Source organism: Heteronotia binoei, chromosome 6, assembly GCF_032191835.1.
Source record: "Heteronotia binoei isolate CCM8104 ecotype False Entrance Well chromosome 6, APGP_CSIRO_Hbin_v1, whole genome shotgun sequence".
NCBI lineage: Eukaryota > Metazoa > Chordata > Lepidosauria > Squamata > Gekkonidae > Heteronotia > Heteronotia binoei.
The window spans coordinates 78,426,381-78,454,235 of NC_083228.1; the positions used below are offsets into that span (position 1 = coordinate 78,426,381).

A 27,855-nucleotide genomic window follows, 5' to 3' on the forward strand; every position below is an offset into this window, starting at 1 on the left:
AATATCAGAAGAGATTTAGCCCCATAGGAAAAGACTAATTTACTCAGTTTCCTAAAAACAGAAGCTTAGTTGGGCAGATTGTTCCATAGAATTGGGGTATTGAAAAGGCCTATGAATGGGCCGAAGAAAAGTGTATATGTCTAAAAAAAAAGAAACTGATACCCAGAACTGATCCGAGGTCTTCAGTTGGCCTACTAGGCACAGGTGTAAAGCAAGGCTGCGTTCTCGCGCCAACTCTCTTTACGATCTTCTTTAGCATGATGCTTCAAAGAGCCGCAGTAGATCTAGATGATGACGATGGTGTCTACATCCACTATCGCACCAATGGCAGCCTGTTCAACCTGAGGCGACTAAAGGCCCACTCCAAGACAATGGAAAAACTCATCCGAGAGCTACTGTTTGCTGATGATGCTGCACTCGTCTCCCACTCGGTATCAGCTCTGCAGCATATGATGTCCTGCTTTGCAGAGGCTGCCAAGCTATTCGGCCTAGAAGTTAGTCTGAAGAAGACAGAAGTTCTCCACCAGCCTGCACCCCAGGAAGATTATCACCCTCCCTGCATCACTGTGGGTGAATCAGTTCTGAAGACAGTCCAGCAGTTCAGCTACCTGGGGTGCATCATCTCCTCAGATGCTAAGATTGACAAGGAGATCGACAACAGGCTGGCAAAGGCAAACCGTGCCTTTGGCCGACTGCACAAAAGAGTGTGGAGCAACAAGCATCTGAAAAAAGGCACAAAGATCAATGTTTACAAAGCGGTTGTGATGACAACCCTCATCTACGGCTCCGAATCGTGGGTTTTATACCATCACCTGCGACTCCTTGGGCGCTTTCATCAGCGCTGCCTTCGCACCATCCTCAACATCCACTGGAGTGACTTTGTGACCAACACTGAAGTTCTCAAGCGGGCGGAGGTTACCAGCATCGAGGCACTGCTGTTGAAGACGCAGCTGCGCTGGGCAGGGCATATTTCTAGGATGGAAAACCACCGCCTTCCCAAGATTGCCCTGTATGGCGAACTCTCCACCGGCCATCGAAATAGAGGGGCACCAAAGAAGAGGTACAAGGACTCCTTGAAGAAATCCCTTGGCACCTGTCGCATCAACCATCACCAGTGGTCTGACCTAGCCTCAGATCGCAAAGCATGGAGGCACACCATCCACCAGGCTGTCTCTTCTTTTGAGAACGCACGCATAGCTGGTCTTGAGGACAAAAGGAGATTGAGGAAGAATCGCACTGCTACAGCACCAACCCTAAATCAGACTTTTCCCTGCAGCCACTGTGGCCGGACCTGCCTGTCCCGCATTGGTCTTGTCAGCCACCAGCGAGCCTGCAGCAGACGTGGACTATTGCACCCTTCTTAAATCTTCGTTCGCGAAGCCAAGCCGAGAGAGGATCATATAGGAAGAGGCAGTCCTTAAGATATGTGGTTCTCAGTCATGAAGGGGTTTAGAGGAATGAATCAATTCCTCAAGTTTAACACAGAAACAAATAGGCAATCAGTAAAGTTGTTCAAGAAAAGGTGTAATGTATTTACAACAGTGGGTCTCAGTCAAAAGATTCACAGCTATCCTTTGCTCTAGTTGGAGTGTCCATGTTGTCTTCAAGGGCAGCTTCGCATACAACACATTTCAGAAGTTTAAATACAACGGCATGGAGCCAAGTTAGCTAAATTCAGGATGGATAACCTTATGCACAAGACATAAGTGACAAGAAGGTACTCATAGCAACGTAGCCTGCTTTTCTAACAGCAAGGCTGGTCAGTGGTTCCAAAGGTATCATCAAGGCAGAGTCTGAAAAAAGAAAATGCCTTCCATGTGCTGCCGCTTATGTGGCCCCTGAGATTCTCCTAGGAATCCCAAAATTGGCTTTAAGATTTTTAGTGATCATTTGGAATAGGTTAAGTGCTGAACAGATAGAGAAGACCTTGCATGGTATATGAATATTCTTCATGACACATAAATACATTTGGGTATCACCAGTCATAAGTATTGAATCTTCTGCCCTGCCCCCCAGCATCTTCTTTCTATTATGTGTTGTCACCTCCCTGCCTTCAAATGGTCAGCTTGTGCTCCTTTCCTTCAGTAGGAGGTTTGCTTTTAGGTACTTTGCTCTAGGCTGACTGTGACTGCTTTCTTACATGTGTGTTGAAATTTCAGTTTGAATATACTTTATAGGCACAACAAAACAAACAAGTGTTTCCAATGTAATTAGGAAAACATGTCCCTCTTTATCTGCCAAGAAACCGGAGCAGATAGCACCTGACCCAAGAGGTGCACAGATCCCACAGTTGTGCTCCAAGTTCTTTATGCCCTTTTTTCACTCTGGCTGCATGCTTCGTCATTTTAGACCATAGGGATTTGGAACTTCCGGTTTCAATCTGAGGAACAACTGTATTTGCCAGTTGTGACCAAAACTACAAATACACCTATTTGTGGCTGTACCTACATATTTGGTGAGCATGCTTTAGTTTTGCATATTGTATAGTTGCAATAGCAGATGTTTTCTGACCCAAGCTTTGTAACAGTACTACCTGCCCTAAACATTACCTCTTTCTGGCAAATTTCCTGTTGTATGTAGTTTTTTATTTACTTGTACAGAGGAATACTTTTAAAAACAGCTAGGACTTCTGTAATGCACATCTATATTTTCAGGAGGATTGTACAGTGAATTATGACCCCAAAGTGAATTGTAGCTCTCTCTCACCTGGGTTGTGAGGCTCAAATCCTTGAGCTAAAAGTGGAGGCTGTGCCCCTCTTTTATCCCTGCAGTAGGAAAAAAAAAGGCAAAGCTGCCACATTCCCTCCTCCTCTCTTCCTTTACCCTGCACACCTATTCATTCCCAGGAGTACATCACTGCAGCCACCAGTGATGCCAAAAGTGATGGACATGCCCTATGGTCTGCAGTGCTGGGTCATAAAAGTTAGAGTTAATTTAGAATGGGTTCCCACTTCAAATAAAGAGAACTACTAGAACCCAGGGCTTTTTTTGCAGAAAAGGCCCAGTAGGAACTCATTTGCATATTAGGTCACACCCTCTGACAGCACAATTGTTTTATAGGGCTTTCTTTGTAGAAAAAGCCCAGCAGGGACTCATTTACATATGAGGCCACACCCCCGGTGCCAAGCCAACCAAAACTGCGTTCCTGTGCATTCCTGCTCAAAAAAACCCCTGCTGAACCTATTGTGGACATAACCAGATACTTTTAAACTCTTCCCCCCACCCTCATATAATTTACATCCCACATTCACGGCTATTCAGGATTGGGAGTGACATGAGGCTTATTGTTATGTGTTTTTGCTTTACAAACAGTACTGTTTTAACATCACATCTCAAATAATGCAGAACTCAACTTGTTCCTCTTGTAATATGTAATTATGTCTATGAGGCATGTCTTGTCTAAGTCATTACTTCTTTCATTATTAAGCAAGACTGTCAGACATGGGCTTTACCTGCTTCCATTCTGGTGTGCGACAGACGCAATACCCTTGCTGCCTGTAATGCTAGAGTCCCAGCAATAGTACTGGATATTGTGTTTCTGAGAAATAAAGGAGCAATGATACTGAAGAGGGGAGGGAGGGAGAGAAAGAGGGGATCATCATCATCTTAGATAGGCATAAGCATAGACATGAACACAGACAATCATTTATGGTCATCTACTTCACATACAATATCTGTTTCCTACATAAACTACAATATTACACTGATCTATTTATTACAGTTGTCAGTCAGAACTTAGTTGATTGCATAGGATTTGTTCTTCATTGTTTCATATCTAACATTTCATTATTACGAACATGTATTGCCTGACTCAGTTTCTTACTCATTCTCCACTTTAGAAGAAGAAGATATTGGATTTATATCCCGCCCTCCACTTCGAAGAGTCTCAGAGCGGCTCACAATCTCCTTTACCTTCTTCCCCCACAACAGACACCCTGTGAGGTGGGTGGGGCTGGAGAGGGCTCTCGCAGCAGCTGCCCTTTCAAGGACAACCTCTGCCACAGCTATGGCTGACCCAAGGCCATGCTAGCAGGTGCAAGTGGAGGAGCTATGGCTGACCCAAGGCCATACTAGCAGGTGCAAGTGGGAGGAGTGGGGAATCAAACCCGGTTCTCGCAGAGAAGAATCCGCACACTTAACCACTACACCAAACTGGCTTTAACTTTTTAGTCCTAATTTTGAGCTATATAGTCAAAAAGTACATTCCATTTTTCTTGAAACTTTGAATTCAATCTATTTTGTCAATAAGTTGTTAGTTTTTGGCATTGTCACAAACTCAGTTAGTTTGTTCTTCCATTCCATCAATTTTTGGCATTTTTTTGTCTTCCATTTAGACACAAAGGTCACTCTTGCTGCTGTTACCATGTGTTTAAATAGTTCATTATGTGTTCTTGTAATAGTGTTTAATATATTTTTCCTAATAAATGTTTTATGTTTTCTATAATTAGTTGTCTGTAGGCTGTTTTCTCTCTTAAGGAACCGCTTTTGGAGATGTGTGTATGTGTGTGCTAGCTCATATCAACACATGGGAAGCATTGCACAAGTTTGCAAATACCAGATTAGTGTGAGGTGGAGTGTGAGGTGATGTATAAACTCAGTATGAAGCTGCTGTGGCAGTAGGACTCATTTCCTCTGTTTGGCTACTGATCAATAAGAGGCTTCCATGGAAACAAGTCAAATTCTGTTGAAACATAACCACATTCATAGCATGTTCTGCATACTTCCTTAGTGCATGTGTGCTAAAAATGTGTAAAAGATTTTCAATGCTTTTGTGAGGGTTTTTTCCTCTCTTTTAAATGGTATAAGGAATGCTTTCTTGTCTTTAAAGGCTTACAAGTTTATGTCAATAAAAATAATTTCTACATAAAGTTTTGAATTTGTTTAAACCACATATGGGGCTGGATGGATTGGAGATGAATGTTTCATGGGCACAAAGACTACCCATACAGTTCAGTTTTACTGCTTCCTTCCTCCTGCAGCAACCCAAAGCCCCTCAATAACAGGAGGGGAGCACCTGGGGTGAGATAGGAACATAACTCTCTATGTGTGGAATCGGGATGTCCTTGCACATGCAGAATCTTTAGTCCAGACTGATCCAAGCCTTTTTTTTGGTCCTAATCAAATATTTCAATTGAAATATGTTATGCTATTGGGATATAACATGCAGTTTATTTAAATTTTCAATTACCAAATAAAAATAAATATGCAAAATCAGATAATGCTTTATTTAGGACATTAGAATTTTTTCTGGAACATTTTCCAATTTAGATTTTTCTGGGAAACCCACATCACTGGGAAAATACAAGTGAAATGTAGAACAAAGAAAGATAAGTTGACCCATAGTTAGGCCTTCCAGAGGCACCAAAATGCCCTAAATTCTTTGTGTAACTCAATGCCAGGTGTCTACACTGTCCTTGTGCAGTATGTTAAGCATATCAGTGTAAGTACACGTGTGTGTGTGCGTGCACAGATGTCTTTGGAATACACTGTGTCAACAGGTTAATACATGTTTTGTAATCCCTTCACCCTGTTTTGTTTCTTGTATGTTGCATACTCCTTGCCCCCAACAATTCCGCAACAAAAACAGATGAGCTGTTGTTGCTCACATCGTGGTTGTATGGAACATGGTACAAGAGATGGGCTTTCTCTCATCAGGTACCAGACTTGTGAAGCCTAGAGAACTATCCAGCTTGGCAGATACATTATACTTGACACAGTGTATTGCAAAGCCTTGGAAGCTGCATCAATAAATAGCAGCCAGCTTAACACTTTGCTACCTGTGTTAGATGGCTTGGTAGTGAGTCTGATGGCTGCTTAGAGGGCTTAACCCCTTCCCTGCTTCATGGTCATAGATTCACAGCACAATCCGAGGGGGCTGAAAGTGCTCTGGGAGTGGACATGCCACTACGTGTGCACCAGGAGCATTTGCGCCAGCGTACGACTGGCGCCGCCACAGTGGAGGGGAGTTACGTGGGCGGGGGTCTGCTCCGCCCAAGAGCAGCGGTGCCTGAAGGCTGCGCCCGAGCGTGGGTGGAAGTGAGGCGGAGCGTGATGCTCAGGCAGAGGAGGGGGTGGAGTTGGGGGCGCGGCCAGGCTTAGGCAGCTTCCTGAGCAGTTTGGGCCATGTCACGCCCCCCCGAGAGGCGCAGCGTGTCCCATAGGCACTCGTTGAACCAAAAACAAAGGTTGCCTCCACCACGGCGGAAGCTTGCAAACTCCTTAGGGAGCGGCGTGATTGCCTCACCAATCCCCTCGCGCCTCGGCCTGGCAAGCCCCCTCCCCAGCGCCCAATCACGGTTCCCCCCCTCCTAGAAATTCTTCCGCTCTGCCTTGCACAACTCAGTTGTTAGGAAGAGAAGCACATGGCGGGAAGTTCTTCCAGCGAGCTCCCTGCCATACTGACTTAGAGCAAGGGACAGGCAGGCATGTTGGTGACGGGTTTTGCAGTGCGCCGTAGCTTTGACAGTATCTTTGACTTGCGGGGGGGAAGAGTGAGGTCTCTCCCCTGGGGCTAACTGCTCTTGTTTTCAGGTCTCCACAGCTTCCAGGCTCGCGGAGGCTCTGTATGAGAGCGAAGACTGTTGCCCATGGCTGGGTAAGTTTCACTGTGCACCCCCACTATCCTCCCCCTCCCCTCGCTCTTGGCTGCTTGGTATGCGAGCGTCCCTGGCACTTGAACCAGGCAGTTGGCTCCGGCAGGGGGCATTTGCTGAGCCTGCTCTCCTGTGCTGCTGCCTGCCCCCTTCCCTTGGTCTGCCTTCTGCTGCATTTCCAACCCTTGGAAGGGCACGGGGTGGTGGTGGTGTGTGGCAGCTGCCCCGATGCGGGAAGGTGGGTCAAAGACTGTTGTCCCTCCTGATTGGCATCTGCTGCACATTCCCAAGGCAACCCCCCCCCCCGTCAGTGGCCTCTGTAAGGGAATGCCTAGGAGGGTGGGCAGACTTGGGTCTTGGGGGGGGCAGTCTATGAGTTGCCACGCTGTCCCCTGCGTGGCTGGACAGGGGAGGGGGGGTTCTGCCCCTCAGCCTGCCCGGGTTGACGGCCTACCCAACCGCACAGGGATGTTGTGCGCAGGGCCGTAAGGGGGTGGGCTGCTGAAGTGGATCATGCCCATCAGCTCGCACTCTTAATTCTGTGGCCCCCAGGGGAAGTGTTGCTTGCACATAGCAGGGGGCGACAGCAGGACAACACCGGGGGGGGTCTCCGGGTGGTGGTGGTGGTGTCTTTTGGACTTGTTCTGTCCGCTCCCAGACACACATTCCAGCTGCTGTCTAGGACAGCGAACTCCTGCACTTGGGACTTCCTGCTTGTCCGTGCATGCCTCTGCCCGCCTGCCTGCCATTGGCAGAATCTCTGACAGTGGGAGGGAGTGGGGGGACTGACGGCCTCTCAGGCGCGGGCTTTCCGCCCCCTCATCCAGTCACGTGCAACAGGCTGGCCAATCCCATGGTCCCGCATGAGCCTGTGCCTCCCCCACCTTGGCAGCAGGCCAATAGCGTGCACCTGGGTGGAATCACCATGGCAACAGGTTCTCTCTCACTCGTCGGGCCACTCTTCCCCCTCCAAGCGTGGTGTGCCATCTCCCCTTCGGGAGCCGACTGTGGCCATAGATGCTAGTTCTGCACTCGAGCGCAGCTACATGGCGGTTCTCTGGATTGGGCTGCCAGAGGCTCAGCTTAGATAAACTGTTGCTAACTCATCTTGTGCTGTCTGGGGAAATCAATTTCAATCAATCCTATATTGTACCTAGTAAATTTTTAATCAGTCTCAGGTTAATAAGGGCAGCATTTCAGTATATAATGGTAGTAGTATATAAACTTTCTCATTTGCCTTGGTGTTGTAATATAACTTGATTGCGCAGCAGTCTTATAAACAACCCCATGTTTTGTTGTTGTTGATGCCACAATGCAGGTGTGGAACAATTTTTTAAAAGCTGGTTGAGTACAAGTATTTCTCCATTAACATCTTTTATTTATAATTCAGATTTAAAAATTGTAAATTCTTCTGTCTAGACAAAATATATCTGCTTTATTGTTATTATAAGTGATGTTCTTTGAAAGAAAAATAAAATGCAGAATAATATTTGTTTATAAAACTATAGAAATGTGTAAATTCAAACCTCAGGGAATTTGAAATTCAACTGACAAATTCTGAAGAATTAATAATGAGATCAAAAGAGACACAAGGTCTTTTATCAAAATGTTACTAGCTTCTGTTGGAAAATGCCATCTTCTGCAAAACTGAATTTTAAACTGAGAAGGGGGAAATGACTATCATAACAATTAATGAAACTGAGTTAGAAAATATATTTACTTAAAGACCAGCTAATGCAAGTTATCACTATAAAATTTTATTTTATGGTATATGACTCCTATATTAAATGTATGGAAGTAGCTCTAACAAATGTTGGAAATGTGAACAAGCCTCACTAAATTGTGTATGTTGTGATAGTGGCCTGCTATTCAAGATTATTAGAGAAAATTACAGCACAGATTTTAAAAAATGGTCAAGCTACCAGTGGATTTTAAAGTTAATCTCTTGGGACGTTAACAATTGTAGTGTTTTCCATACAGGGAGGAGCATATGTGGTTCTGATTGGCTGGTGTGGCTGCAGATAAGTGAAGTGGCAACAGGGCTTTCACATGGCAGGTTTCCCTAACTTGGTTCTCCAGCTGTGGTCATCCCCACCAGGCCACTGGTGCTTTGCACTGAAAATAATTAGCATTAGAATATAATTATATTGACATATTATTGAAACAATAGGAATATCAGGTTTTGTGAAGCCCCAGTTTTCATGAAAAAAGTTAGTATTTCACCTTATATCTCCACAAGGGGTGGTGCTAGAGACTTACTTTTTAAAACCAAAGCTGAGAATTCAGAGAACCTGTTACACATGTTGTTACAAAAGAAGATCAATATAAACGCCTCCTGGTGACAGGGAACAGGGTTGCTATATCTAGTTTGGGAAATTCCTGGAGATTTGGGGTAGAGACTAAGGAAGGTGGGATTTCCTTGTTTTTGACCTACAGCTGAACATCTGCTTCATGAGAAATTATGCTGAAAGAACTTCCTCTTGAGTGGTTCTATGTTGGCCAAGGTGGGTTTCCTACAACTCACAGTCGACCCAATGGCTCTTAAACTTCTCCGAGCCAAACAAGAGCAGAGTCTAATCCTGATTTCATAAGACATTTCTATTAGGGTCAAGATGGTTGTCATGTAATTGAGGAGAATTTGTCTGTTGCTTTAAGAGCTCAGTGGTAGTAAGTGAGTAGGCAGCAGAGGAAGCATATCCTGAGTGCAAGGATCTAGGAGCAAGAGGTATTCCTGTGTACTCTCTCACTGCCTCCATGTTGTCCAAGTGATGGGCAGAGTATCAGAGTTCATCCCTGACAACCATATGCATTGTCCTTAAGTGGTGGCTGAATAGCGCATGGATGGACACAGGTGTATTGATGCTGGGTTATAGAATAGTGGGCTGGCCTCTGAAAGCAGTAGTTGTATAAAGTCCATTCCTGAAAGTCTGCCTGTCTTCCCTGAAGTCAAATGAATGGTATTTTCTGTCTATCACGATGCCCACCGCACTACTGATCCAGTTTTTCTAAAGCTAATTTAGCTGAGAAGCTTAACATAGCTGGGGTTAGGAAGAAGGCAGGACAGTCTTCCCCAGGGCCCATTTGGGCCTGCGGCCCTCTATGTTCAGCTGGTGAACAGAAGTTTCTCTTGTTTCCACATTAGAAGAAGCTCCAAGAAGGGTGTTTTCATTTGTGGGTTTCAGTAGCTCCTGCTGGACCTCGCCTACCATTGTCTCTTATCTGTCAGTTAAAGATGCCACATAACTGATTTGTACTGACCTGATAATTAGGAGTTCAGTGTTTGTTGTAGTCCAGAGTTCATGCTAAGCAATAGGAGGTTTTTAAAGGGGAACATTTTAAAATTACCCGATAAATGAAAAAGTAATAGCTCCTCTTTAAACCATGTACATACGGCAGTCCTATTGCCAGGCCTGTCTCCAAGCATCTCTTTACCTTTGCTGATAAAGTTCCTGTAACCAAAGGGCTATTAGTCTAAATGACAAGTTCCCTTTACCAGCCAGGAAAGGCATAAAAAATGAGGAATATGTTGGCCTCCACAACATGCTTACATGTTGGGAGACTGAGGATGGGCATTGTTAGGCTTTTGCCTTTTCAGTATTGTGCTTTCTTTCTGCAAACATGCCTTGCCGTAGCCTTTTCTCTCTTCCTGACCACCCGTAATTAGACTTAAACCTGCAGCACAAGCTCCTTATACAGCTGGCTTGAAACTAAATCTCCTTGCAGAGCCAGCCAAGGCAGGGTCAACTCAGGAAGCTGGTCCTCTTCTGCCTCTTTCCTAGGGGACAACTGACAGAGCAATATATCTGGGAATAAGTGTGCCCAGGGTTTTTTTTTAGCAGAAACGCACAGGAAAGCAGTTCAGGCTAGCTTGATGTCAGGGGATGTGGCCTAATATGCAAATTAATTCCTGCTGTAGAAAAAGCCCTGTGCAAAACAATAGTGATGTTGGAAGAGTGGCCTAATATGCAAACGAGTTCTTGCTGGACTTTTTCTACAAAAAAACATCCTGAGTGTACCCACCGGGAGGGCCCTGTTTTCCACTGAATCTGCAGAAGATTTTCCTGGTGAATGAAGGGGCAAAAGGATGTATTAGGGAAGCAAGGGTTAGGGTTGCATGAGGATCTGCAAAGCTACATGTAACCTGAACCTGTTTCTGAATTCAACGTCCTGGGAAATTCTCAGTTTTGACTTAAAAATATTACATTTCTAGCTCTTAGGACTGCAAACAAAAGCTTGAACATGCGCACAGCAGTGAAGAACTTCTTAGAAGCCTGAAGGGACTGTTTGGGACTTCCATGTGGTAATGGAAGAAAGCTTTGGGGTCTCCAGTATGACTTATTTCTTCCTTGCATGTACCATTACTGCAAATCTCCCTACCCTTTCCTCAAACCTTTAGCTAATAAAATTAAATTACGTTAAAATTTGCATCTTGGAAGCAGTATAAAGTATACAAAATAGGCAAATATGTGCATAATTTCCATAATTCTGATCATTGAATTTAAACTCCGGTGTAGAATATTGTTTGTATGTGTTCTGCCCACCTTTCAGCTACTAAGTATCTAGACAGAAGCATTTTTATTGATTTTTCTGAAACAATTAGTGTCTGCGATCTCTTGTCCAGGATTTGGTGACCCCCCCCCCTAAAAATACACTTCCTGGTAACCTAATGATGATTCAGATTTGTGGGTTTTTGATGGGCAGGAGTCAGCAGAGATTAAAGATGCATTCAAGCAGCCCTCTACTAAAATGTGAGCACATGCTTACTGCATTTCAAACGTACAGGCTTAACGAAGCATTACACCTTCACATTTCTATCAGTGAGACTGAAGTGTGAGTTACCTTTCTGCTGGACTGCAGTAGACTCTGGTATGGATGAATTCAGAACATTGTCAGTTCCTATACAAAAGGACTCAAATCTGCTAGGCTGAACTGGTATTTGCCTTTTTTTAGTGGGTTTCCTTGCAGGAGTTGCTGTCTTACTGTCCATTTTATACCTGAACTCTGCCACACCAACTCCTCTTGCAAGCCCTCTGCAGTTTCCCTTTGTGTGAGTATGTGTGGATCAGGAAGGAAATCACATTGTGTTGGTGGGAATCCACACTGTTCATCACAATAAAAACCTGTGATAGAGAAGTGGGGTCAATCTGAGAGCCAGTTCATGTGTAGTGGTTAGTGTGTTAGACTAGGATCTGGGAGTTCCAGGTTCAAATCTTCACTTGGCCATGGAAGCTTGCTAGGTGATCTTGGGCCAGTCACTCTCTCTCAGTCTAACCTACCCCACAGGGCTGTTGTGAGGATAAAGCGGAGGAGAAGAGAACAATGGAGGCCACTTTGGGTCCACATTGGGGATAAAGGTGGGGTATAAATGATGTAAATAAATTAACAATGTCCTGAGGTGGGGCAGTGGCCAGTGCTCAGAGCCTCTGGCGTGTCCCAGTGCTACCACCTCTGCCCTTGCTTGCCCATACATCACACATGCAGTGCCCAGCACTGTTGGGGGAGGATCATATATGGTTGGAAATGTAGACAGTGTGAGGGCATATGGGGGGGGGGGGAATGCATGGGCAGATGATGAGGAAGTCATATGGGTGAATGGGAAGGGGCGTGAGTAGGATGCGCAGTAGCAAAGAAGGGGCCCCTTGACACTCTGTCCATGCCCCCCTAAAATCTGGAACTGGCTCTGTGCTGATTAATCTAACACAGTGGAAGTAGAGGAATCGCATAACCTGGCTGCTCCCCTTGACTCCACATAGCTTAGTGATCTCGTGAACATTTAAGTAGTATTTGCTTGGAACACCACTGGGAATGGTGTAGCCCTAAGAGGGTCATGGACCATGGCACTTCATGCTGCTCCCTGATGCTTGACATCAGGCTAATGATTCTCCATCCTGTGGCTAGAGTGCAGTCAGTTCCCCCACCATAGTGTGATTTTTTTTTTGCTTGTTCGGAAGGCTTGAAGACTGTAAGAAACCTTTGAGCCTGTACGGCTACTGACTCTGTTTCCTTACATATGATGCAGGGCATTTGGTCTCTCCAACCATCCTCAGTAAGCTGCAGCCAATCAATGTCTTCCTGCCATCTCCAGTACACTAGAGATTATGGTTCGTTAATTGCTTTCATCCTGGCAGTATTTCCACTGACTGCAGCTAGTGGAGATGGGGGTGGGTCAGATCAAAATAACTAATTCCTGCATGTGCCCTCCCCTCCTGCTCCTCTTTCCAAGCCACATTTGGCTATTCTCTGCATAACATAGCTAGGAAGCTGAAGATGCTGAGAGGTTCCGGGCAAGCAGAGGGTATCTGAGGGCTCTGTGTGAACTGGGAATAAATGGTACTGAATGCCCCTGGGCTTGTCTGATTTTTGGTGTCTATTTCCTGCTGCTCCTTAGGGTCAGCTATCTGAGTGATGTGTATGGGCAAGCACTTCCAAGAGTGATAAGCTGCACTGTGCTTGGGCATTTGATTCATGGGACCACTTGTCACAAATGTGTATTTAGAGTCTTAAGAAGAGATTTTAAAATTCCTAGCCTTTGACCTAGATTGTTCCTTAGATCATCATGCAGAATATTCTGGGATCTCCACCTCACTGAATCTCAAGGCTTCTTGTTTGAAGACCAGCTCTTCTTGACCAGTAGTCCTCTGAACAATCACAGCAGCTGTGTAAGCACAGCTGCCTTTGTGGGAGAGGGGAAGCCTGAGAAGACTCCAGATGGCATGACTGCTCCTTAATGATCCCTCCTCCTCCATGGTAGCCATGAGCATCAACTGCCCTGCAAGAGAGGATAAGGCGAGGGAAGGAGTCAGACTGGCAGGCTAAGGAAGCACCATCACACGGTTGTCCTTGGGTCAACTGCTCAGATCTCTCCTGGACTACAGCAGCCAGGGATGTTCTGTTTCTGTTTGGTTGAGTTCAGCATTTTAAAATACTAGTTTTCAACCTGATTCCCCCCTCCATCTCATGGGTCTTTTTGTTTTATGTTTTGCATTTTTACAGTGTTAGGCTTTAGAATGGAATTATGCTTTGTTTAGACATTTATACCCTGGTTTTCTCCTCAGTGGAGGCCTGAAGTGCCCTTACAGCATCATGCTCCTCTCCTCCATTTTATCTTCACAACAACACCCCAGTGAGGTAGGTTAGGCTGAGAAAGAGGGACCAGTTCAAGGTCACCTAGTGAGCTTCCATGGCAGAGTGGGGATTCGAATCCAGGTCTCCCAGATCCTAAATCCAACACTCTAACCACTATACCACTTTATGAATGTCAGTGAGCCAGTTTGATCAAAAAGTGGGATCTGGATATAAATCTGAAAATAAAACAGTAATAAAAAAAATACCAAGCAATGACTAGTTTGGAGGCTTTACAGAGCCTGTCTGCATATCCAGCATTATAATGTGACGGGTTTCAAAATGTCCTTTTTGCTATGTATTCACTTCTTTGCTTTGGAGCCCAGAACATTCCTAACCATTTCAGACATCCCCCATTAATTATGCTCATAATTTTGGCTCTGTTTGCCATATCATTATACGTGGTAGCAGGTGGCAACCCCTGTATTAGTGTTCTGAGTAACAGTTACATCCTGAGTCTCAGATGTGTGTGTTAATGACTAGAACTAGATCTAAGAATGTTTCTGGACATGCCAGTCTCAAAAACAGCAAACCACGCCAGCCACAAACAAATGTCAATGTTTCTACATCCTTGAGGGGCTCCTCAGATGTTCAGAGAATATGAGGTCATTAAATAACAAATTATCTAAAAGAAAACGGGGTTCTCAGAAACCAGTCCTGATAGGGACTAAGGAGGCCCCCAGCTTGTTTTATTTAAAATGGGATTCACTTTTTATATAACCGCATCACTGAAATTGGTTCATGTTTGGTTTGCTATTCTGCATCCCCCAGACCCTTCTGTGCAATGCTGCATTCTACGTAATAGATTTATACATTACTTGTCTTTTTTTGTTTGGGGAAGCAGCTGTTGCATTTCATTCTTGTTAAGTTCTGAGTACAGGTTTTCAGTTTATTGAGAATTTGGTATATGTTCAACCTTTCCTTGCTGTGTGTTTCTTTTTCCTCCCAGTTATATACTTGAGTAATTGTGATCCACACTCTGTGTTGCTTCATTAAGGGGGAATTACTGTGTCCTTGAAAGAGTTTTTCACTCTTTTGTGTAGCTTTTTGATTTGTATTGGTTGTTCCTGAGCTAGCTTGTGGTGTACGGTTGTCGAATGACATAATTTCATAGACAAACCTGGAAAGATTTAAATGACAGAAATAAAAGATAAGACCAGGGGTGGGATTTTAGCAGGAGCTCCTTTGCATATTAGGCCACACACCCCTGTTGCCTTGTAAGCTCTTGGAGGATTGGCTATATTAGGGATGTGTGGTCTAATATGCAAAGGAGCTCCTGCTAGGATTCCACCCCTGGATAAGACTGAGAATGCAACATTTTTACTGAGGAAAGAGGTAAGGAAATCAACATCTTCAGAGCTGGAAACTGAGGAGGGTCATAGTGAAAAATGTTAAAAGCATTATTATGAAAATTGGGAAGAGTAGAGAAACAAGATACCTCCAAACTGTAGAAGATCAGACAATGGAACCAGTTGATTTAAAATGCTACAGGACTTCTTTGTATGAGATGTTTACAAAGAAGTGTTGAGTAAGTGTCTGTCAGAGACTATTTTGATCTAGAAAACCCTGTCTTTGGCAAAACAGTAGGAGTGAAAGAGCTACTCAGGAATCAGTGGCATGATTAGAAGAGAGCCCAGCTGAACTGACTTCAATCTTCATGCTTCCGCCTCTCCTTGTGTCTTTGCCTTCCAGGAACTCAGCCTCCCCCAGTTTTGCAAATTGTTGCCACCCATCAGGATGCAGCCCCATGGCTTATTCCCTGGCTAATTCTTTGAGCTATAAATACTGTCCAGGATGGAAAACTCTCTTAAGACTCTGGGCAGAGAGCCGGGTGTGTGTGTGAGGAGGTAGAAGAAAGCTGTGGTTATTGGCTATGTGCAGCTCATTGCAGGGGGAGTGGAAGTACCACTTGCCAGAGCTAGGCTGTGAAGAGATGGGACAGTAGCCCCTGTAAACACAAAAGAAGTTGGGTCCAGCAGGTGAAGAGAGTTCTGTCTTTGGGGCTTCATTTGAAATCTCTCTCTACCATTGCAGGTCGCAATGAACCTCTAAAGAAGGAGCGCCCCAAGTGGAAGAGTGATTACCCTATGACGGACGGGCAGTTACGAAGCAAGCGGGATGAGTTCTGGGATACAGCGCCGGCCTTCGAGGGTCGAAAAGAGATCTGGGATGCACTCAAAGCTGCCGCCTATGCTGTGGAGGCGAATGATCATGGCTTAGCACAGGCCATTATTGATGGTGCTGGTGTTACCTTGCCCCACGGTATGTTGGGTGAAACAGGGTTGAGTCTTTCTGCCCCCATCTCTAGTGCCGAGCAGACACAGTGTCTTATACTGTGGATTTGTCATGACTACACCTTTCTCCTGTACTACAGTTACCAAACAATACACCTACAAAAATGCAATGTGTGTGTGCAACAAATGTATATTTACGAAAGATTATAAAGCCATGCCTTTCCACCATGGTGCAGAATGCATGTAATGGACTTAGGTTTTGTACATATGGAACTTTCATTGGGCTTTGTACCTATGGAACAAAGACCACAGTCCAGTGGGAACCTGGCAGACAAAAATAGGTTCATATCTTCTTGTTATTTTCAAGAAGAAAACTGAGAACGGCAAGCTTTGTCCCATCCCTGCTAGCGAACCCTCCAAGCACAAGTTGAGCAGAGCTTGGACAAGATTGTTCCACCTCTTTCCATTGCTCTTCTGAATTCAACTGCAGGATAACATGACTTTGTGGAGTTCCCAGGAACTTGAGGGTGGCATTTCATAGTTACGGAGAACTTTCTTCTCTCGTCTTAGGAAGTCTAGGCATGATTACACTAATCTCATTGCTAAGAGGAGACAGTTTGAACTGGAGACTGGACAGTCTTATATCCATTTGTTCAAAGAGATTGGGTTCAGATGATTCAAAGAGAACAGGGAGAATCATGCAGTTGGGGTAATTGGGTACTGCCCCTAAATTAGTGTGCATCCTAAGGCTGGGGACAGGAAGTGGTCTAAGACTGCATAATAAAATTGGGGAATATCAGAACTAGAGAGAGAACTGGAAGGAATTTAGGACATAGGAGTACATGAACAGATGCAAAGGCATCAAGAAAGAGATTTTGGTTTGAAGGAAAAAATTGAAAGTCTCTATTTCATAGGCTTTGGAGACTTCAGTATAGAAATCCAGGAGTGTCTTAAATTGGCCTGCGGAAAGGCATACTTTTATCCCAAGCTTCTCATGCCCTCTGCTGGTTTCTTCATTCTCCTGCAGGCTCCCTTACTGAGTGCTACGATGAATTGGGGAACCGTTATCAGCTTCCTGTTTATTGCCTTGCCCCACCTGTCAACCTGATTATGGAGAGAAGTGAGGAGGAGGGTGTGGAGCCCCCTGAGCCAGCACCCAACACCCGGCGTGAATTCCCCCTGAAAGTGCGCCTCTCCACTGGCAAGGACCTGCGCCTGAGCGCCAGCATGACTGACACTATTGGGCAGCTCAAAAAGCAGCTCTTTGCCCAGGAGGGGCTGGAGCCTGCCTGGCAGCGCTGGTTTTTTTCTGGCAAGCTCCTGACAGACCGGACCCGCCTTCAGGAAACCAAAATCCAGAAGGACTTTGTCATTCAAGTAATCATCAATCAGCCACCTGCGCCAAGGAACTGAGTTGGAGGTGGCTGACTCAGGGCCCATTCTGTGGCCCAGGGGCTGAGCTTCAGCTCATGAGCACAAGGCTGCTCTTGTGCCTGGGGAAAGCAGACGGTATTCTCCAAACTATGGTGGGAAGATTTTATGGTGGCCCTTAGAGAATCGCACATGTTCATTTGCTGCAGGGCACAGACAAGGGGTAGCAAACAGCACAGGTGGGGAGTCTTGACGGTGGATTTTTCCCATGGTTTGCCTCTCATGAAGATATTGGATTTATATATTCATGACCATTAGGGCCATTTTTTTTACCACCCAGACCACACCCCCCCCCCCGATTGACTGTCTTTATCCTCTATTTCTAGGTTGGTACTGAAACACATGCCTTCCTCCTCTTCTCCTTGGCTTCAACCCAGCTGGAGCTGTCTACACTGGGCCTGTAAGCCCATGTGAGGGATTGTGTGTTTAGTCCCTTCAGGGACTGAGCATAGATCTTGCCACTTGGGCATCAAGAAGCTTTTCTAGGGCATGTGAGACCAAAGCATCCCCCACAAAAAGTACCATGCTGGGCAGAGGGCCAGGATGCCTTATCAAACATCCTGCAGTATCTGGTTCCCAGTATCTGATCTAGTGAATGAGGCCTCAGTAATACTGAGATTGGTCCTGTTTGCATAATCACCTGTGATGAGCCAGTGGGACAGATACACATTCTGGTTATACAGACAGCCTTTCAGCTAGATGGGGGAAATGGAGGATTGTTCCTGTATGTATAGATCTCAGTGTAATTTATCAATAAAACCTTTTCCAACTAGCCCTGAACCTGTCCTGTTGCCTGATTCAGCCTGAACCTGGTCTTCTTTCTTATCTTAAGAAAGCTTTTAACAATTTTCTTAACTTAGAAAAGCATTCATATGCTTAGTAGGAAGAAACAGACTCATTAATTAGACAATCTAAGTTCCAACTTTGGCTGGGGAGAAATACTTACCAACCTGGCCTTTGTAGGTAAGGGAAATCGTGCTACCAAGGGGGAGATGGGCGATTTTTATGAGAAGAGTCCGACATGGACATGAAACTGCCATGAAGTCCAAGACTATGTTTCAGGATGGAACTAGAAATTATTTAGAAATAACAGTGGAGGGGGAAGTAGTTTATAAGGGAGGATCAATGGATGAGAAGGAAGCGTAACTTTTCTTGCATTCACTGATTCCCCTGTATAAATAATTGCTCACTTTCAGCTTCATACCTCATATGGGGAAGAGATAAAGAGGCGGAAATCTGTAGCAGTAGAGAAAGGGTTAAGAGGGTTAACCACAATAGCCCTCAATGGCATTATGTTTTATTTATTTACATTATTTATAGTTGGAGGGAAACAGAAATGATAACAGATTTTGGGCACAAGTGGTTCTTGAAACAAATACAAGAATAATATGTTGATTAATATTATCTAATACATCCCAAGATCACTTTAGAGCTACACCAGTTGTACTTTAAAAAAAAAGTGGGGGGAAGAGCACTTGGCAAGGCTCTGTCTGTTGATCTACAGTATTTGATCAGGTGTAAATTGCACACCTGCAAGCTAAAAAGAAGGGAGGAAAAATAAATGACATATGTTCAGTTCAGGTTTATTATTACAGTCTGACCAGCTTGCACAATTGAATCACATAAAGCTTCTAAAATGACATATGAGATCACGTTGGCCGTTTTTGTCAGGATGACATGGCTTCTTGATAGGTCAAGCCCAGACACAAATGTACACCAATCCACCCAGATGGTCTAAACATTCTCCAGACTGGAAGCCAGTAGCACCTAAAGACTAACAAGATTTTCAGGGTAAAAACTTTTGAGGGTCAAATCTCCCTTTGTCAGATGAATATACGCTGTGTCTGAGGCTTTCTAGCCAGTTAATCTTAGTTAGAGGTTTACATAAACTATTAAAATTTCTCAAGTAGATTTATTCACAGTACACATCTGTCAAGTATTGTGTGAACTGGCGCACATGTCCTGTTATTAAGTAATAGAAATTTTATCTTTTTATACCAACTAATGTTCAGTATAGCAGAAGAGGAGCTTTGTTGGGTCAGAAGAACAATTTTCAGTTAATTTACCCTTCTGTTTTCCAGAGCAGCCAACCAGAGAGCTCACAAGCAGGGGCATTAGCCGAAGTCTCCCACAGCTGCCGCTGCCCAGCAAATGGCACACTGCCTTGGAATGTGGAGGTCCCCATTCAGCCTTACCTTACAATGACTGGCTTGTTTGGGTTAAAACTGGTTATTGTAGGCTGGGGTAGAGACAGCTCCATTGCCATGTGTCTTCTGAAAAAGACTGGTTATAATAGCATCCGTGGCTTTGAACTCCATTGGAATGGGGTCCAAGATATGTTTGAATATATTGACTTTCTTCCTGCCTCCTTCTCTAAACAGGGGTGTGTGTGGCTCAGCTAGAGTTGTAACAGAAATGAATGCCAAGGTATTTGAAACTTTTAACCTGTTCAATGGATTTGCCATTGAATGGTCCAATCAGTGGGCTTCCAGTTCTGCCGAAACACCATAATTTTAGACTTCTCAAAATTTAGGAAAAGTCTATTCTTATTGCAATAATTTAACAAAATCTTTCCCCTGTCCTTTGGAGGGGCACCTAGGAGCTCTCAGGAATGAGTTCAATTGCTCTGCTGTCATGGTACAATTTTGGGGTAATGAGACTGTGAGAGACAGAGTGGTGTGTCCGTCACCACAAATAGCTCCCAGCTCAGCCCATCCTGGTGCTGTCCTCTCCCCTGCCCCCAGCTCACCCAATGTTATTCAGAGTGTTCCAGGCTTACTGTTCCAGGCTTTGTGCCTAAGTTAGCAGCTTGGCAGGTGGGTAAGCTGTTTCCTGGCGAAACCCAGCTGCTTGAGTGTATGTCCATGCAAGTAGACTCCTGGGGAGCACGTGGCACCCACAGCAATGGGCTAAAAATGTAAAACGTAGCTAGGGAATGGCACTGCACTTGGAAAAAGTGCTGTAAGACATTTTAAGACTATAGAACAGAGCAGAATATAAATCAAATAAGAAACATTTCACTTCTCATACTGGCAGAAAATCTAGTTGGGAGACCAGAGGGACACTTAAACAAAGCTATTGAGGACATTTAGAATAAGATTACCACATGCCCCCTTCTGGAGAGAACTGCACATGATTCCAGGATTTCACAGTTTTCACATGATGGCTATATCTTTTCATATCTGAATGTTATAAATGTTCATATTTTGGATGCTGCAGTTTATACTTTTGAACTTTCAGCTCTGTATTAGGACTCTATTTTCGGAGGAAGTGTGTCAGTGTGCTTATGGGTTTGTGGGGTAAATGTATGTACAAATGTATGCATGAATGACAGACAAATCTACCAGGAATGGTAATGACTCACAGGACAGTACCTGGGCATGAAGCCACAATCTTTGTCCCCTTTCTAACCTGGAGGGAGACAGCAGTCTGTGTGAAATTGACAGGATTCTAAACCAACATTCCATCCTGCCATTCACCACCACCCCCTCACCATACGAGTGTGGGGAACAGTTCTTTGAGTGTTTCCCTTTGGGGACAGGGATTCTTTGAGCAGTAACTGGCCACTTTAGGAAGGTGACTTCTGGGCAGCTGGACAAGGAAAGAATGTGACAGGCTGAACTCATAACAAAGGCGTGTGAGGGGAGGGAAGTAGGGTTGTCACTTGAGACAGAACCATGCATCAGGTCTTTATAGCAGTGGCTGCAACAAGACTAGGTCAGGACCAGTGAATACTGTATAAGTGCTAGGAAGATGGCTGAGCCTGGCTTTCAAAGATGTCAAGAGGATTTACAGCTCCGTGACAATGCAGAAAACATGGCTGCTGCTGATCAGGGAGTGAAGTGGGCAACAGAATTAATTGAACAGAAGCTGGCACTTGAGGAAGAACAGGAGGTCAGTTTCTAGGAGACATGGGCTAGTTTGCTGGAAGCCCAAAGGCTAGACCAGGTTATAATAGGACTCCAGGAGTGGGTGTATAGCGTCCTTGACAATGATGGAAGGGACAGTCATAGTATGAAGTAATTAGCTACTTCAGGTGTAAAGATGCCAAGGAGAGAAAAGGTAAGTGTTTAAGACTTCAGCATTTGTTCATCTTCTGTATGTTTCATTCAGAAACACCGCTCCCACCCCCCTGCAAAACAACAAGAAATGGCACGGATGGACTTTCCACAGCTGGAAGAGGAAAAGAGGCATGGACTTTTCAACAAAGGTGTCGAGGGGCTTAAGGTCAGAGGAGTTGGGGCCTTCAGCATGGTTTTCAAAGCTTATTCCATTTCATGCAATTATCTTTATCTGTGAACTCATTCCACTAGAAGTAGCACCCCAAACATAATCCATTGGGCACAAGTATTAAGTATGTGCATTTTGTTTTCTTTACATAACTGAATGCTTTTACAAATTGTCTTATGCTAATAACCCTTGTAATACCCCATTAGACACTGATGGGAACATAATTCTATAGGCAAATAATGGGCTGGCTTGTGCCTTCCATTACACTCCCTCTCCCTCCCTCTCTCTCTTTCTCTTTGTGTGTATGTACATCAGCTATGGCAGGCAAGACAATTAATTTGAAATATTATATGCCCCCTATGCCTAGGATTGTAAAAGATGCCACAGCTCTTTTACAGTCCTGGAGAGCCAGTTTGGTATAGTGGTTAAGTGTGTTGGTTTGATTCCCCATTCCACATGCAACTGCTAGAGTGACCATGGCAGAGGCTGTTCTGGAAAGACCAGTTTCTGTCAGAGCTCTCAGCCCCACCTACCTCACAGGCAATGTTACCTCTAAGCTGCAGAGTCTTGTGAGCAAAAATTCTGCTTTTTGAGCTACAGGCATTAAAGTGGTGAGCTACTGCTTAAATTATTGTGCTCTGGGATCATACTTCTTGAGCTAAGACAAAAACGTGTGAGCTGGAGGCTAAAAACCTGTGAGCTAGCTCACGCTAACTCAGCTTAGAGGGAACACTGATCACAGGGTGTCTGTTGTGAGGAAGGGAAGGGAGATTGTAAACCACTCTCAGACTCCTTTGGGTAGTGAATAGTGGGCAGGGCCGGCCCTACCACTGGGCAAACTAGGCAATTGCCTAGGGCACTGGCCTTCTGGGGGCACCAACTTGGGCACCTCTCCATGTGATTCAATGACATTATCAGTGCAGGAAGGGCACCAAACCTAGCCTTGCCTAGGGTGCCTGACAGTCTAGGGCCAGCCCTGATAGTGGGGTATAAATCCAATCTCCTCCTCCTCCTTCAGTACTGGCTTAATGAGAGTATCTCACTTGTATTCACCTAGTACTAAACACAATTCTTCCAAACAGCAAGTCTTCTGTTTCATTATAATCATCTGCACCTAAGTTTCTCCAACCACATCCCTGAGCCCTGTCATGTTGTTCTTGTAAGATTCATCTCTCTTTCTTGACCCTAAGATAAATTTCTAGGTCTCCTAGGTTTGCCCAGAGATGCAGTTAGGTAATTTCAGTCTGTAGACCCAATGGTCTTACATTCTCCTCCCTTGAGATGATGGTGAAGACTTAAAATGCAAGGCTACAACCTGCTTCCCCTCCTTCTGAGCCTATGTCTTGAGGACCTGGACTTCCATCCCAATGTCCAATTCTGCCTACCACTATGGTTCTCAACATAGTTTATACTTGGCGAGATAGTATGTTTTTTTTACTAGCATGACTGCTAGTAAGAAACACCCTGCATTTGCACCAGACGAGTCACCATCACAATCCAAGAGCAAAGGGATGGAAATCAACGGGATGCAACCGCTGTGATTTCATTTCGCAACAGATGCTGCTCACGGCAGCCAAGAATCACGGCAGGCTTCCTTCATCAGACCAAAGGCTGGCTACTCTACAGGGAGATGGATTGTATTCGTATTATTAAGGACAAAAGTTGACATCTGATTTTGTATTATTAGAAATGAGATACTAGCACAACTGTGCATTAAGGGACAGCTATACAAGCTGAATAAGCAGTCAGCAACTGACCTCCACTGTTCCTTTAGTAGCATACTCTTGTGTGGGAAGGGGAGGCAGATTGGCCTTCTGCCACCTGGCCACCTAGTGGGGGGGTGGCAGAAACAGCCCCAGTCTCCCTCCTCCATTTAAAGACCCCATGGGAGGCAGTGAAGGGGCACAGGCAGGGGGCATCCTGGGGGAGCAAAAAACCCCAACACCCCCCTCCCACGCACATACACTGGTCCGTGAAAAAAATTGTCTTCCACAAAGTCAGTCCATGGTGCCAGAAAGGTTGGGGACCACTGGATTAGATGACCCCTTCCCTTAGGGCTGTTCAAACAAGTATGGAGATGAAGGTGGTATCTCCATGGGTGAAAGGAAATAATCTAATCAGCAGGACACTGTGTTATTAAATTTGGCATTGTGATAAGTCAAAGACATTGTAGGAAGTCAGCAAAGACAAAAATAAGCCTTTGATCAGCATGTCCTTGGCTACAACTGGAAAGCAAAACAAAAAGGGGTTTACAGTTACAGGATGAGGAGAAGATAATCCAGTAATAACCCAGAGAATTCTTCACAAATCTCTCTCCTTCTGCCTTCTATCTCTCCCTCTCACTCTCTGTCCTTTACAGGGCCAGGAGAGGGTGCGAAAGAGCTCTGTGGACCTAAGGCGGGAGATCATTGAAGTTGGTGGCACTCAGTACCTCTTTGAGCTACGCAAGAAACCCAAAAAGAAGGAAGAGAAGAAGCCAGAGCCTGAGCCAGAGGAAATTGTAAGGGAAATTCTGTTGTCAGGGTTGTGGGAGGTGGGAGCTCTTGGGAAGGAGTAGTGAGATCTCAGAATTCATCCGCAGCAGATTTAGTAAGCAGAAGCAAGGCAGCAAAAAATCTTCTCCCAAAATGGGAGCCTCTGCATGCATGTCATCCCTATGATAAGCAATGTCTGTATTAAGTGTTTGGAACTGTGGATAGGGGATTGGGAATAATTATGTCCATTCTCAGAGTTTAAGGCTTTCATTTTAAATTTTTTTTTTTAAACTTGCTATACTTTCTGAGCTTTTGCAACACCTACTGAACCATCAATCCTTTCCTGCAGACAGGTCCTGTGGCAGAAGAGGATTTCTTGAAAGCTGCTGTACAGGGCAAGGTGCATGTGATAGAGAAGTTCCTAGCAGATGGAGGTTCTCCAGATACCAGTGATGAGGTATCACAACACTCAGGGAATACCATTCTCCATTATCTTTCCTATGTTTATTTATTACTGTTGCCATCCGAGCTATGAATTAGAATGTGCGGTAGTAACAGTGTGGTAGTAAGTAACCTCTGCATCTAGGATTGTGTCTTAGCTGGATAAGAATGTAGAGTTCCGGGCAGGACAGTAAGGGAAAATGAAAATACTCAGTGTCCTAAGAGAATATAAACTTGATACATGGTCATGTCACTTTTTTATAAGTGTAACAAATGTGTCATAATGTCAGACCACTAGTCTTTCTAGCACATAGCACTGTTTCTTCCCAGGCACCAGAACATCGTTTCTAACATCTGTGATCTGAGACTTTTAACTGGAGGTACTGTGGATTGAATCTGGGACCTTCTGCATACAAAGCACATGATCTATCATTAAGCTATTGCTTCTCTCTGAATAAATCAATTACATAATTTTTGAGAGGGGGGTATTGAACACCATCTATTTTTTAACCTGAGAAATAAATTTTCAGTTTAATATGAAGACATGTTAAGTACTTAGATACGTTGTCTCAAAGAGCACCAATACGCGGGTGCGGGGGGGCTAGGTGAATGGCTTCTTGAAACACCTCTGGTCTTTAATCTCTGAATCCATATATGCCAATTTAGTACAAGAAGTGGCTAACTGGGAAACATCAATGGAAACCAATGCTCCCTCTAAGCTGTGGAGTATTGTGAGCAAAAATTCTAGTTTGTGAGCTACTGGCATTAAAGTTGTGAGCAAGCAGTTTGGCTACTGCATAAAGTAATTTGCTCTGTGGCCATCCTTCCTGAATGACAACAAAAATGTGTGAGCCAGAGGCTAAAAAATTGTGAGCTAGCTCACACTAGCTCCTTAGAGGGAATACTGCATTGGGAACAACCTTGTGAAGTCTGCAAGAACAAAAGCCTCAGTACTTCTGTATATATAGTGAACATGAAAGAAATTTCACAAACTTCCTTTCAGCAATGTATGGAAATGTTTAATAAGTACTGGACTGGTGATGTTGTGGTGGGAAGTGGGGAGATGTCTGGAGCAAACAAAGTTTTAAAGAAAAACACCAGGAGATTTTGTGCTATAGTTAATTGGTACAGGACTTTTTTATTTTTTACTGTATCCTTTATTGAAGACTTCCTTTCTCTTTCACTTAGTTCCGCAGGACAGCTTTACATCGTGCCTCACTTGAGGGATACACAGAGATAGTGGAGAAGCTTTTGGTCTATGGTGCCACTGTTGACTTGAGAGATCGAGTAAGATACCCCTCCTCACATCCTTCCACATTCATGCTTGCTTTCATTTCAACCATTCTGCAGTTTTGGCAATCCCTTTCTTCTGTTCTCTATCACTATTAATTTCCTGTCTAAAGAAAATGTTAATTGGGTTTTCTGAGGATCAAAATTGGCTTTGAAGCTTTCTACTAGTTCATGTGCAGCTGGAAAGTACAGGTGTATGGATGCACAAAATTAAACTCCAAGGGTGGATGCAAATGAGTATAGGTGCAAGGTGGAGTGGCTCTCCTCTACTGACAGATGTGTTCTTCCTGCTGACAGCTGGATGCCACTGCTATGCATTGGGCCTGCCGTGGTGGACATCTTGATGTGGTGAAACTTTTGCAAGAGAAAGGAGCCAATTTCAATGTCAAGGACAAGGTGAGTGAAGGAGTAGGGATTCTAGAAACTGCTTTTTGAGAACTGGGGTGGAAGAAGAGCATTGTGGTAAAAATTGAAGTCAGCTGTTGGGGGAAAATGGTTGAACTTTGTGTGAAAGCATAGGGGCAAAAGAGGATTTTAGAAGGGAAGTTGTGGTTGCATTGCATTAAAGTAACTGGAATATGGGGCACACTGATGGGAAGGATTGGGTTAATATAAAATAATGTTTCTTCCTTTTGGCTTCCGTCCTATATTTGTTCAAACACAGCTTCTTAGCACTCCTCTGCATGTGGCCACCCGCACTGGTGTGACTGAGATTGTGGAACATCTGATTAACAGTGGAATGGATATCAACTCCCGTGACCGAGTAAGACAAGAGCCTTGAAAAAAATCGCATGCTATTTACTGCAATGTGTATAGCTCACCTCACTCCAGTCAATTGCTTAAGGTGTGCAACTGCAATGCTGCACCAGCAGATGAGACCTTGTCCCTGAAATTTGTTAAAAAGCAACAAAATGAAAGGAAAATAAATTTGACACTAGTAGAATAATTTAAAATGTAAGCAACCTTATCAAACCTTACTAAATTCGGTTCTTGAGTATTAGGACTAGTGTGCTTGACCCCACTCCTCTTTTCAGGGTGGGGCTGAGTTGTTTCATAACCCGGTCCCTTCCATACCTCTCTAGTAATTTCCAGCCAGCCAGGGATGCACTGAGTGAAAAGTACTCCATATGGATCCTTCAGCTAATTAAGCAAGCAAGCTTCATCGATAACAATGGTGAAACTGCAGCCCTTCCTACTAAGGACAGGCAGAAAGATTCTGTTCAGCTAGCCTGACTAAAACCATCGAGGGTACTTGGTAACATTCTGTCTCATTAGCAAGTTGGCTAGTCTCTGCCTCCAAAGCTATATTTAGTATATCAGACTGCATTTGCAAAGCACTTGAGAGATCTGAACTGGAGGGATGCTCCTCTGGCTGCTAAAGCTTCCCTTATTCTTATGTCAATATTAGTTCTGGTGCCTGATTTCTGTCTCTCCTCACCTTCCACAATGTGCTGTTACTGTATCTGTTGCAGGAGGGAGACAGTGCCCTGCATGATGCTGTTCGTCTCAATCGCTACAAGATCATTAAGTTGCTGATTCTGCATGGGGCTGACATGATGGCCAAAAACCTGGTGAGTGTTGCCCTGTTATGACCCAACCAAGGGATAACATTTTAACACTTTACTGGTGATTTTACCTTCAGCTTAGCTTATAGATTAAAGCCTACTGTCTTGTCAGTTCAGCTGCTAGCTACATCTAGGTCATGTTGCAGCAGTTGCATGATACAAAGATACTTACCTTTCTCACCTCTGTTTCCTGCTACAGGCTGGGAAGACTCCTACAGACCTTGTGCAGCTATGGCAAAAAGATACGCGGGAAGTGTTGGAGAAGCAAGAGCCAGACACAGCAGAGATGCCAGCATGAGGCAGATGAGGGGAGGGAAGTCTGGTGGGACTCAAGCCAGGATGACTGTGGACTCCAAGAGGCTGTTGTTACCACCCAAGTTAAAAAAGAAGAAGTAAAATCTAGTTAATCCACTATTTGCAAAGCACCATTGCAATAGTTGGAAAACTTCCCACCACCATATTATCACCAGCCACA

At 44.4% G+C, this 27,855-nt stretch overlaps 2 protein-coding genes across 2 annotated transcripts in view; both read left to right on the plus strand.

Moving 5' to 3' along the window:
• Positions 1-18,152, plus strand: part of UBTD1 (ubiquitin domain containing 1) — a 29,561-nt gene extending 11,409 nt beyond the window's left edge. The window contains exons 2-3 of the mRNA XM_060241846.1: positions 15,750-15,977; positions 16,977-18,152. Coding sequence (XP_060097829.1) covers positions 15,750-15,977; positions 16,977-17,362 — 614 coding nt within the window. The 3' untranslated portion in view covers positions 17,363-18,152. The remainder of the gene's footprint in view (positions 1-15,749; positions 15,978-16,976) is intronic.
• A 2,787-nt stretch (positions 18,153-20,939) lies between these two features.
• On the plus strand, positions 20,940-27,766 carry ANKRD2 (ankyrin repeat domain 2). Its single transcript, XM_060240853.1, has 9 exons — positions 20,940-21,274; positions 21,494-21,607; positions 23,970-24,110; positions 24,434-24,541; positions 25,714-25,812; positions 26,113-26,211; positions 26,480-26,578; positions 27,288-27,386; positions 27,580-27,766. Exons 1-9 carry the CDS (start codon positions 21,134-21,136, stop codon positions 27,676-27,678), a joined length of 999 nt encoding a protein of 332 aa, XP_060096836.1. The 5' UTR covers positions 20,940-21,133; the 3' UTR covers positions 27,679-27,766.
• Positions 27,767-27,855: the final 89 nt, after the last annotated feature.